The sequence below is a fragment of the Physcomitrium patens genome, chromosome 11, assembly GCF_059467195.1.
Source record: "Physcomitrium patens ecotype Gransden chromosome 11, ASM5946719v1, whole genome shotgun sequence".
NCBI classification, from domain to species: domain Eukaryota; kingdom Viridiplantae; phylum Streptophyta; class Bryopsida; order Funariales; family Funariaceae; genus Physcomitrium; species Physcomitrium patens.
The window spans coordinates 13,260,302-13,273,336 of NC_143420.1; the positions used below are offsets into that span (position 1 = coordinate 13,260,302).

The following is a 13,035-nucleotide window of genomic DNA, read 5'->3' on the forward strand; positions in this document are numbered from 1 at the left end:
TTTATATATTTTTTGTTACCTCTCTTTGAGTGAAGGCTCACTTGTCTGGATTATTTTTTCATCGAGTTCTTGTCCTTGACAGTATATCAAGTACTCCCTCGGACTGCCACATTGGTACACCACTCCATGGTGTTGGTCTGCTTCCATGAACACCTCTGTAATTGGTGCTATTACATCATCATTGGCGTTAAGCTCATCGTCGGACGTTAATTCAGATAGTGGTAGTTGAGATTCTCATGATAGTGTACTAGATACATTTGTAACACCATTTTATCTCCGTCCTTGCTAATGGTCAAAGTAGCCCGACCCCAATCGTTCTTGGCCTTCACTTCATAAAGTAAGGATTGTCCCAATATAATTAGATACGATAAATTTGAACGTTGTAACTGAAAGATGATGTAGTCAATTTCATATGCATTATCGACAAGTATGGTTTGAACTTTCCATAAAATACCCATTGGTTTAACCCAACTATGATCTGTCATCCTAACACTAATGTTGTGGGTACTAAGTTTTTCAAATCTAAAGCATCCATTGTATCAACGTTTATTAAATTGACGCTGGAACCACCATCCACTTGAACATCCGAGATCATAACATCGTCATCAAAACATCGATGATTAATGCACCTAGGTCAAGGTTCAAATTGACTTCTCAAACTTCCTTATTGCGTTGCCTATGCCGTGTTAACGATGGATTCAATGTAGAACGTCACTCTGGTGCAATTGCCGGAAGTTGCTTCATAAAAATAGAAGGCCGAATAGCGTCTAGATCCTTCAAAATGTCATAGGTTTCTATATGTAAGGTAATACCCAATGTCCTCTTTCTTTTCATTGCGTTGAGTTTAACTTCGAAAGGTAAGATATTCTTTCATCCTAGACTTGGAATTGGAAGAGGAGCCGAAACTTCCTTGGAATTCGTGCCCCTGAGAGGATCTTTCAATAGATAGGATGTTTTCAAAAACTGCATAGAGAACGAAATAACTTGAAACGGAACCGAACCCTCCGTAATCAAGACTTCATTGGGTTGTCCAACTGAGTTAGGTCTCATACTGGGTAAGAGGCGCGTAACAGGACCTGGATTGAATGGCCGCGGAATTGGGTCCAACGGGGTCACTCAAATGTTTAATTGATCCTTTCTCTTTTTTTTGACTTCTTGTAAGGATAGCTTGGACTACTTCTACCGATGAATTGGTGAATCTTGAGGACTTTGATTTATCTCTTCTATTTTTTCTTGGCTTTGGATCTGTTGATCTTGATTATTGAAATTGAATGGAGCATTACATTGCTGATGAGTATTTTCCGACTGCTTATAATTCCCACACACTAGTGCATAATCGTCACTAGCTCTAGGATTGGGATTTTTTTGGCATAATGACTAATCTGTCTACAACGAAAACAACAAAGTGGTCTTCTTGCACCTCCATTCGACATATTGGATGTCTCCACCGGTATATACCTACTAGGCTTGTTCCATGTAGAGTTAGATAATGATTCTCATTGTCCCATTGATATCGAGGGTACTTGGTTCGATGATGCCAATATAGCATATTCCTAATACCTCTACTACTCCTTCCTGTAGTTCTAGGAGTTTGATGTAGATCCCTAATTAAAATTGAAACTTTGAAAGTTATTGAATGTTTGATTTTATTGATTAGATCAATTTCCATTCCATCCATACATATTTTACGTTTGAACTCGATTGACTTTCCATTGAGTCGGTGGAATCATGGTCTGATTACTGAATTGTTGTTGCCTTTGTAAATGCCAGCAGTTTTGGGTAGGATACTTTCCTCCATAAAATATACATTAAACACCCATTTGTCTGGGTGATGGACATTCCATATCAAAATGACCTTGTCCCTTACAACTATTACATCATACATTAGGTCTTGTATTAGAAGGCTTATGCCGTTTCTCCTTATCTTTAGCCAAATTCATGACCAATTCTTCTATTTTCTTTATTAGATTTAATAATAAGGCTTCATTTGGATCTTTAACAGTGATATTTGTGAGCAACTCCAATAGTTGATAGATTGGCGATGTAAAATAAGGTGTCACTGTTATTGGTACTATTACTTGGAGTGGTGTAGAATTAATTGATTTTTGCAACATAACATTCTTCATGTTGGAGTCAGTCATTAGTGGATAATTATCCATGGACACATTTTTCGGTTGTATTGGTTGGCTTCCTGAACTTGGAATCTCCGTGGCTCCTACTGTTAACAATTGGTCATAATCACATTCTTTCCACACCTTTGCTCGTCCCAACAATGCCTCTATTATAGTTGGTCGAGCCACTTTTACAAATATTTTCAATTCTTATAGATGCAAACCATTGATTAATATGGACAATATAAACGCCTTTGGCATTTGATTGTTTGTCCATTTACAAAGTACTTCCGTGACCTAGCCATAACGGGACTGTATTAATTCCCCTGCAAACATCCAGCTATTCATAAAACTTTCTCTAAGCCGATCTTCAAATCCAATTCGTCTAAAATGGATTAGGAAGACATTCCTCAAGGCCTCCCAATTGAGAAATCTACCCACTGGTTGCTCATTATACCATTCAAATGTTGTATCTTTTAAAATTATTGGCAACCATCTCAACCAAATGTTTTTAGTTCTACCATTATTAGCCATGTAGGTTGTGAAGAATTGAGATATATGGTGATCGAGATCAAAGGCCGGCCAACTACTAAAAGTAGGTGATGGTGCCACACTTGTAGTTTGGTCTCCTACTGCTCCCATTTGTACTGCAATTGGTACTTCTGGCACTTTTGTGGCCATTGGTGTTATCATTGGTCTCCTTGCTATTTAAATTTGAATTTTTCTTCCTTTGCTTTTACTTGGACCTAAAATTCATTTTTGTCCTTCCAATAGGAGATTTCTTATGCATAATCGCTCCTATCTTTCTTTTGCTTGTCTATTAATTCTTTGATAATCCTCTCCTTCATGATTATCACTCATAATATTCCATTCTTCTTTACAAAATCAATACTGCCTTAAATTATATCTCACATATTTATAACCTTAAAACTGGTTCTTTTCATGTTCTCATTCAACATATAATTCCATCTCCCATACAATCAATTTCTAACATTTCATATTGTTATTATTTCCCCGGCAGTGGCGCCAAAATGTTGTTCTCGTTGTGTTCAAGCTTCAGTATACCAAAGCAATTGAGCTAATAGAAGTGGGTTCCAACATAGGAAAAGACTGATTATATGAATTGGGTTTATTAGTATCACAATTGACTATACTCTGGCTATTTGAAATCAATTATCAAACTACAAAACACTAAGGCTTACTACTTTTGTCTTAATTCAACCCATAATCCATTCTACGAATATCAATTCAACAATACTTCCATATTCTTATCCGTTCATCCCCCACTTACTTTCTTTGTGGTTTATATATATTCAGTTACTGATCTCCAGCTTACCTATTGTGTTCAATTTGTCAATTCATCACACAGAATTCAATATCTCGGCTTACGACTATTACAGTCTAGCACTCTAGACTAACTTCTCAGTATTTAGAAACTATCCATTACTCGTCAAAAACAAAGAAACAAAAAGAGGTAGCACCAAGCTTACCCCTTGGCTTACAACTATCACAATCTGGCCCCTCGGCTTACGACTCTCACAATTTGGCCCCTCAATGTACAACTCTCACAATCTGGCCCCTCGGCTTACGACTCTCACAGTCTGGCCCTTAGCTTACGACTCTCACGGTCAAGCCCCGATCTCTCTTTCCTCAACTTCTTTATCCTACCAAAAAGATGATTCGTCAGCCAACGGATTCCAAAAGTTATGACTCTTTGTATTCTTAACTATTTATTTCACTAATAACCTACTATTACCAACTAAACTACCTAACCATCAGTCTAATTCTCAAGGTTATCAATAACCAACCAGTAACTTTTCACAAAGTTTATTTACCTATTCTACAAATACAAATATTACTATTAAATTTTTTATTTAAAATAAGTTATTGATTAAATATCTTATAAATTTTTTAGAATACTATGCAACATGAAAAGAATATAAAACTTCTCTAAATGTTAAAGCACTGATTTTTTTAAAACTTGATATAGTATTCTTAAATTAAATAAATTCAGAAAAATAATGATTTTTTTAATATAAAAATCAAATAAAAATATTTTTGTAATTTTTTTTGTTAGTTATAATTTTTTAGTTCAAAATTCAAAATTATTTAATCTTTTTTAGACTCTTTTTTTCTTTTTCTTTTTTTTCATTCTTTGTCTTCTTAATAGACATGATGTGATCAATTACGTAACCAATAAATCAAATTAAAAAATAATACAAAGCTTTATAATATTCAAAAAAGTAAAATTAGTTAATTTAATTTCTGTTTGAATGTTCCACCTTATTATACTCAGGACTTTAATATTGAACAAGAGGAAAAATTCAAATATTTATCAACTTTTGAAAGTTTAGACCAAAGTAATTTTAAGCGCTTGAATCAAATGATAATTCTAAATCTAACTCTAATGAAGGATTAGTAACTTAACTTTATTAAAATTAAAATGAAAATTTAGATTAAAAAATATTTTTATTTTTATTTTTCAAGTTATAGATATAAATATTTATTGAAACTCTATATTTAAATTAATGAATAATCATACTCAAGTTTTAAAGTTTTAAGATTTTTTAATCAATTCATTCATTTTAATTACATTTTAATTTATAAATCCACTTGTTTATTTTTATTCATAATATTTAATTCAGGTTCACAACATCAGTAAAAATGATAATATTGAGATATTTTATGGCTAAAGTAAGATTACAACAAACAAGTTTTTTTTTGTATATATTTTTGTAAATAAAGTTAAGATTAAAAATACGAGATATATATATTTATCATGTTTTTATTATTAAAAGAGAGAATATTAAAGATTTAAATATATAAATCTGATTATTTTTATTTAATTAGGACTTTTTATTTCAAAAATATATAATCTTTAAATATATATATATATATATATATATATATATATATATGTGTGTGTGTGTGTGTGTGTATTTGAAAGTCTTGATATTCTTTATGATAAAAAATGCTCTTATATTATATTGTGCAAACTAATTATTAAGTTTTTATAAAAAATATCTGATTTGGAATTTTAATTTATTTATTATCACTAAATTTTATTTACATGTTAAGGTATGAAATATTTTTTAACTATGTAAATATTTTAAGACACCAATTTATAGATTTATGAACATTTACCATTGATATAAAAGCACAAAAGGTAATTTGGTATATCTTATTTTGTATTGATTATTCTATTTTGGCATGATATTTTTTATTCATTACTAATCATATTGCTTCTTATTATTAAAGTAAAATATGACTAATAAATTAACATATGATAACTTAATTTTTAACATATCTAAAAATATCATTACTTACTATTTATTAATGTAAAAATTATAAAATATGAATATAAATATGATGTTGCAAATGTTAACACAATTTTTGCTACTGCCATCACAACTTGCCATTGACAACATTGCATCACAATGTTTGCTAAAGCCACCACAATATGCTCTTAATTTGTATGGCACACTACAATGCACTTAATGAAAACCGCTAATGCACACTATAATATAAAAGTGCACATTTTTTAAAGATGTATATATTAATGTTCTACAAAATATATTGTGGTGGTTAATGCAAGTTTAAGGTAGCTTGTGGTAATATTAGCAAATATTTATGATGACATGTCGTGGATGGTAAGTAGTGATGGCAATATCAAAAATTGTAGTAGCATTAGCAACATTTTATTTTATATTCATATATCATAGTTTGCATATTTTTGTAGATTTTGAATAATCTAATAAGATGTATTTTTTAGTAATAGAATCTAAATTTGAATGCATAGCTTGCCAATTATGAACATAAATTGATAATTAACAAGCTATACTCTTATTATAACTTAGAAATCTACCACAACATTTTTTTTGAAGTGTCATATATTTAACAATATTTGATGGAATTTTTTTTTATCAAAATTCTAATATTATTTACAACATTGGTCCAAAAATCCTTTTTTATTCTAGCATTGTTTAATATAATTATTATTTTTGAATAGAATATGATTGAAAAGTTATGCGACCTTATTTTCTTAACAAATACAAAAAATAGTTAAATAATTAACAAGAATTTTAAGCTTGAAAAAATAATTAATTCCTTTGATTTATAATTTTCTTTGTTGTTTGATTTAGAATTATTCAGTTTTCTCACTACACGTTCTTTTATCATAAGAATTCCTTGGAATATATAATTAAGATTTTGAAGTGGTGAAGAATCACAAATTTTGCAAATGTGCTTTACTATTAATAACGTAATTATTTCTTAAAATTTATTCAATTTTTTTGCTTTTATGCAGATCTGAATGTACTTACTTATTGTTAAAATCTATTTTTATGCTTTATTTTAGTTATATCTTTTGGGTTTTTATAATTAAAAAATAATTTCAAATCTTGCATGTACATTTAAGTTACCAATCCTTTTGTCCTTTGTAACCAAAGAAATTTCTTTAAAATTCGTCAATTATTATTCTATTTCTCATCTACAATCAACAAAATTTAATAGACGGAAAAAAAAAAAAAAACAAAACAAAACAAAAACAAAAAAAACAAAAAAAAAACAAAACAAAAAAACAAACAAACAAAACAAATTGTATTTTTTTTTAAAAAAAAACATCAAACTTTGTTCTTATAAAAACATTCTTGTATTGGTAGCTTTAAAAATTATAATTATTGTTTTTAAATAGATCTATTTGTTTTTTTTCTTCTTTTAATCAAATCTTAATTCAAGTTTTAAATAATAAATATTACTACAATAATCATCTTCATTTTAAAATTTGACATTAACATTTATCAACTCATAAATGTTCTTATTATTAATGTTTTAATAATCTTATACATCATCACTCTTTTATATATGCAATGTATACAAATATCACTTTAGACATGACTGATGTGGCAATGATTTGAATACGTATTTAATTCTTATTTTTAACATATTTTGAGTCTAAATTTATTTCCATAATGTTCCATTAGACTTAATTGTGAATCACAACTTTTAGATTCATTTCTTTCCACTCTTGGTATGACTTGCAAGCATGCATGCTTCTTTTCTGGTAATACGTGTTTTTTTTTATACAAATAGATCTTCCATCTTAAATTTCTAAAATTATTAGTTTTCTTTTCCATCAATTCTTTTACCTCAAAAACTTATATTTAAAATCTTTGACACTATCACATCACCTCAACCACATGACGATACCTGTTGTTGAACAATCATACAATTAATTGGGTACGTACATATATGAATATTTTATTTTATATTGATAAAATGTATAAATAATTATAATTCACTCAAGTTATGTGCTAGAGATACTAAACTTCCTAAAAGTTCCATAACTTATTTGAAATTTTCACCAATTAGGGCATATTCTATGCTGGAAAGATTGTGCTTATACTCTTCTATCAATAGGACTAAAACTTTACTCCCAATCTTTCTCGAAATCTTTAAAGAGACAATCTTAAACAATGAGAAAGATAATTGTGTTGTTTCTATACTTCTACGTTCTTTTATGTAAAAAAATTAAATATATAATTTATTTTGTAAAAAATTACATAAATTACTTTCAATTTTTTAAATTTTATTTTTTTATGTCTATATATCTATTAATATTTAAGATATTATTTTTCTACTCTTTCTTTCACTTTTTTCTTGCATATATGATTAACAGTTATATATATATATATATATATATTTCTTTAGAAATAAACTTATAAATCATGCTATTTTTATTTTTTTACAGAGATTTTATTTTTAAGCATACGCTTCCAACATAACTTGTTTCTTTTTTGATACTTCTCTATTTCATACACAATTCATAAACCATTGACTACCTAAAAACTTCACAAAAATAAATTTAATCAGTGTCAGATATTGATAATTTAACTTAAAATTAAAAAGGAATTATGTAACATTCTAAATTATAAATATTTTTTGATTTTTTATTTGAATATATATTGATTTTTCACATCAAACACCAAAGATATCTAAAACTATTGATCATTAAAATATAATTTTATTATCAAACCCATGGGTACATGTTATGTTAACAACAAACTAATCTAAATCAACCTCTTTAATTTGTATGAAAATCCATACAGTCAAATACTTGCTGTGACTTGAGTCTAAAAACATTATTTGCAAGGACTTATATTCCTGAATACACTCACAATCACCGTTTGTAATTTAGTATGGCAAACTTACAGTCAATAACCAAAAATTTGATTAAACAAAAAAAGAAAAGAAAAAAAAAATGCTTTTTAACAATGAAATCATCTTTCTGTCACATTAGGATGATTAAAATTAATTATTCAAATTTATATAATTAAGTGTTTTTAGATCATCAGAAAAAAGCAATTAGAATAATACTGTAATCACAATAAAATCTGAAACAAACATTTCACAAAACGTTGAGAAAACGTAGTGTACATAATATCGGAACGGGTTTGGATAAAAGGGCCCCTATAGCCGTGAGCTCTGTGAGTACGTGGCAAACACTCTACAAACTTCATCCATCATCCATCAAAATTAAGCTTCAGCCTCTAAACTGGCCAATTGTCCCTCGTCTGACGTCAAAAATATCTCTCGTCACAACAATGCCGATCTGATGGCCACGATGCGCGCAGAGGAGCAGCCTTCGCGACCACTTGACGGCACACCCTCCAACCCGCAGGACGGTGCTCGCTACCGAAAGACGTGAGCGCCGAGGGATTCCCCCCCGCCCTGCTCATAATCTTGTCTCTGCCGGGGATGTTTGCAGAGTCGTTTCTGTTCTTCGTCCCGGGTTCGAGAGGGTTTGCGACTCGAGGTTGGCAGGGACTCTTCCTGCGCCTCTTTTTGTTACTGTTAGCTTTGATTCGGAGGTTTAGTTCGTCAGGATGGGGGAAGAATTCCGGTGCTTCGTCGGAGGGTTGGCATGGGCCACTACTGACGGTAGTTTGGAGGAGGCGTTCCGCCCTTTCGGCGAGGTGGTGCAGTGTAAAGTAATCACCGATCGAGAGACCGGAAGGTCTCGCGGGTTCGGGTTCGTTACCTTCGCTGATGAGAACTCCATGAACGAGGCCATCAAGGACATGAATGGCAAGGAGCTTGACGGACGCAACATCACCGTGAACCAGGCGCAGTCCCGTGGTGGAGGCAGTGGAGGAGGCGGCGGCGGTGGTTACAACAATCGCCAGGGCGGGGGTGGTGGTTACGGTGGTGGTGGTTACGGCGGAGGAGGTGGTGGTGGTTACGGTGCAGGAGGTGGTGGTGCTTACGGGAGTCGGTCCTCGTACGATCGCGAGGGTGGAGGTGGTGGTGGTTATGGAGGTAGCCGCGGAGGGGGTGGCTACGGGAGTGGCGGTGGCGGTGGCGGTGGCCGAGGAGGATCCGGCTCTGGTAACTGGAGGGGCGGCCGTGAAAATGCCTACTAGACTGCTGAAAGTAGTTAAAACCTCTAGTGGTTGGGCATTGCTTCCTAGCCGGAGGGCTGCGAGTGGTTTCTCGGAGGCTCTGGTCGTAGGGTCGGTGAAACACTTCAGAAGATTACTACATGGGGGTTGCTGAAGGGAAAGACACTCAAGGATGATGCTGTCTGGGACTGGAAGATCTGCAACTGTTCACTGGGAAGGCCACTTGAGATTTGACTGCTGCTGTCGGAGGTCGTATGCTGTCAGAGAGACCCGCATGCAGGCCGCGCCGGCGGCGATATATTGCTACTTGTTTCTTGTTATTGTCTTTTCGTGGTCTTTGCTCCAGTGCAGAGGAAAGCGTCGTCCTTCACAGTTCCTGAAGTAGGATAGCCACCTGTGGTGCTTCGACACATTTTTGTCTGGAGTTCTTTATGGTCTGTTATTTGTGATGACAGGTTTTTGGGTTTTTGTCTCGCACTTCGGAAGAATGAGCTCCTGGCGGAGAAACAGCTCTTCTCTGGAGTCGCTCTTTTGCACTATACGTCAGAGGTGGCTTATGAACATCAGAGCGACGTTTTTAAGTGTCTGAGACTTATGTGTGTCGGCTGTTGTATTTGGACTTCTGTGTTTATTTATTGAGAATGGAACAATTTCTGGAGGTGTTGCTGTTTACTCAACCCATTCATCTCTTCTAAGACACGCCCACGTTCTTTGCCTTACTTCTTTTGTGCATCAACTGAGAGCGGCATAATTTATACTTGCTTGAAAGGTGTGTTCTTCAAAACTCACTACCTCCAACGCATAAGTTAAGGCGGAGTATCGTGAGAAGAATTACTCATGTTATAAGCGCACATGTCTATCACTTCTCAACCCAGCTGCTTATATCTGCCAGTTCTCCAACTGTTAACATACAATTCTTCTTAAGTATACACACGTTCTTCTACGATGATCGGCTTACTGGAACAATATCATCGTTTAATAATACATCTTGAAACGACCTTGTCCATGTCTCCTAGCTCACAGCAATAATATCCATCATCCCTGTAAGCCCTACTCAAACATCAAAGTGAGTTGCAAATTTGAAATCATGTGAATTCAAGTAAAGTTGCTACCTGTTTAGAAACAAAATATCAACTGAAACACTATTGTGTGTTCAAATTGGACTCATTACTGGTGCCTCGGCACTTTCTTCACAGTAGTCCCACACCCACGTATTCTCAACTTTCTTCCTTATCATCGAGCTCGATGATCAGTAAGTTGCTTTAAATGCACCTAATCTCCTGATTGGTTGAGAGAACAAACATATCTTGAATGGTAGGGTAGATCAATGTTGTAGGTCCGTTCGCTGACTCATGTCGGATAATTGGTGTAGGTCATGCAAGCGTACACTACAGACAGTTCTGGTTCAATTACCAATACCAGGAGGCATATCTTGACTAAGCATCATTTTCACATGAAAACATTGGTTTAAGCTGTTCAGAGTTTGCTTGTTTTTGCTAGGGCATGATGATATTCTTGCGACACAATTTTGGCACAATCTGTTGATGACACAGATGCCGAATGCTACTACTTTGCTTTAGCATCTTTCAGGACTATTAAAAGACTCGCTGATGCAAATTTAATTCGCAATCCACCTAACACCCTTGAGCACTAGCTTCTACATCTTCTGTAGTTTGTGACATCTGAAATGTTTGCTCGTAGTTTTGCTGTGTGGAAGGCTAATCTGTTGAGCTTCAACTCCTTTAATGTTTGTAGTGTTTAATTTCAGTTTCTGGGAATATATTTCGCCATATGAAGACATCCGCATCAAAATACTCGCAACGGACTAGAGGTATCGACGGATTCTTCTGGAATGCAATACCCACGAAACAGTTTTTTGTACAGCAACAAGTTTCAGTTTCTAAATGAATAAATGCGATCGCACACACTAATTGATTGCATTAATGTACAAATGACAGTTTGTCGGGATGATTTTTTCCGTGGATTTCATGTGAGAATAATCTTTTATTGCTGCTGCCTCTAGAGTATGAAAGGAAAGATGACCTTAGACATTAAGCCGTAGATGTTGGCGAAGGACAAGGGGTTGGAAAATTGACCCTGAGCAGCAAGATTGAAGGGGGAAGACATGTGAAGATAATCGAGTGCACTGTTTCTACTGTTATTTTCACGTGTGCTGGAGCTTCTGCATGTACACACATCGATTCTAGCATTTGTTGACCACGTTTTCGGGCTAATACCACTTCGTCTCTGCTGCCTTTTCCCAACATTTTCAGGATTCCCGACGTCATTTACGGATTCCTCTTACATGGGTGAAGTGTTACTTCTCATTGCACCTTAAATTTCCGTCTGCTATCACGTTAGCACGTATTTCCAAGGTTACAGCATGGATCACGGTAACGACCCACAAATACACCTGGCGCATCATACGGAGTCCGGTAAGCACGTCGACCTGAGTTAATATGGCTCAGCAAGAGGTAGAAAACCTAATGACTGCGATTAACGTCGGAGGGAGGTCGTAAAACTCATTTACCTTCTTGCACCGAATGCATCGCCGAACGGAAGCTCTGCCCGGACAGCCCGAATCATAACCGACTCGCTACTCCTCTCGAATATCTTAAACCAACAAGCTTTCCCCGTCGTGCCACACAGGAAACCTCACACCTGATCTAATTTGATACTGTGGAGCGGGAGACGTCGGATTGGTCCTCAATTCAGGAGATGATCTTAGCATCGCATAGAACCCTTGAACGCCTGCGAGTACACATTCAAGCACACGTGTCGGCAGTGCTTATAATTTTTTCTCTGCAATGTGAAGACCTAATCTAGAAACGCAGAGCATGTAAATCAACGCTAAAAAAAACACGCTTCACGTCCTCCGCTTCGATCTGGGAGTTTCGTACAATTGTGTGTGAGCGTGGTCATGGGCCCAGCGAAACCGTTGGTCATGGGGCAGATTCACTTCTGGACCTATTTCCACAATTCCGTGGAATTTGTTGCTGGTCAGCCTCGATTTGTACACGTCACACATCGCAGTCACACGCCATCACCGTGCGATCCGCACCTTGCAAAATGGTGAGTATGAAATTGTGAGAAATGAGGATCAAATACCATTCTTTCTTGGAGTAGAACTTTCTAAGAAATGAGTAATTTATTGATTATTGTAATTTTGCTTTGGAATGGGGTTTGATGGCTTTGGAGGAATGGAAAGTGAGAACAAATGTGGACCAGTGAAAATATAGAGGTTAAGTGAACATGCAATGCTTTTGAAAATGACAAATTAAGGGGATTTCAGACTTGACAATTTTGTAAAACCCAATAACTAGGATTCAACACTTGATATTTTCAAGTTCACTCACATTATCAAATCCAAAACATCAATGTTCAAACTTTAGTACCCCCTTGTATTATTCCTTGTTTCAAACTGTATTACACGCAGGTCCAAGATGACCCTAAACTACCAACTGATGGTATTGAGGTATTCAAGGCAAATGCCAAGATTGGCGGTTTGATCCCTAATTATGAAA

At 34.5% G+C, this 13,035-nt stretch overlaps 1 protein-coding gene and 1 long non-coding RNA gene across 2 annotated transcripts; one reads left to right on the forward strand and one right to left on the reverse strand.

The window, feature by feature from the left end:
- Positions 1 to 8,886: 8,886 nt before the first annotated feature.
- On the forward strand, positions 8,887 to 10,188 carry LOC112288642 (uncharacterized). Its single transcript, XM_024533056.3, has one exon. The coding sequence runs from the start codon at positions 8,996 to 8,998 to the stop codon at positions 9,530 to 9,532; it is 537 nt and encodes a 178-aa protein (XP_024388824.1). The 5' UTR covers positions 8,887 to 8,995; the 3' UTR covers positions 9,533 to 10,188.
- A 1,307-nt stretch (positions 10,189 to 11,495) lies between these two features.
- LOC112288643 (uncharacterized) lies at positions 11,496 to 12,366 on the reverse strand. The gene is made up of 2 exons (XR_002971636.3): positions 12,042 to 12,366; positions 11,496 to 11,924 (listed from the first exon to the last, which is right to left on the reverse strand). It is a non-coding gene; the product is annotated as an uncharacterized LOC112288643 (long non-coding RNA).
- Between the last annotated feature and the right edge of the window lie 669 nt (positions 12,367 to 13,035).

Bases quoted from the DNA above. Each gene is read 5' to 3' on its own strand.
- LOC112288642 (XM_024533056.3), top strand. From the start codon at position 8,996: ATGGGGGAAGAATTCCGGTGCTTCGTCGGAGGGTTGGCATGGGCCACT.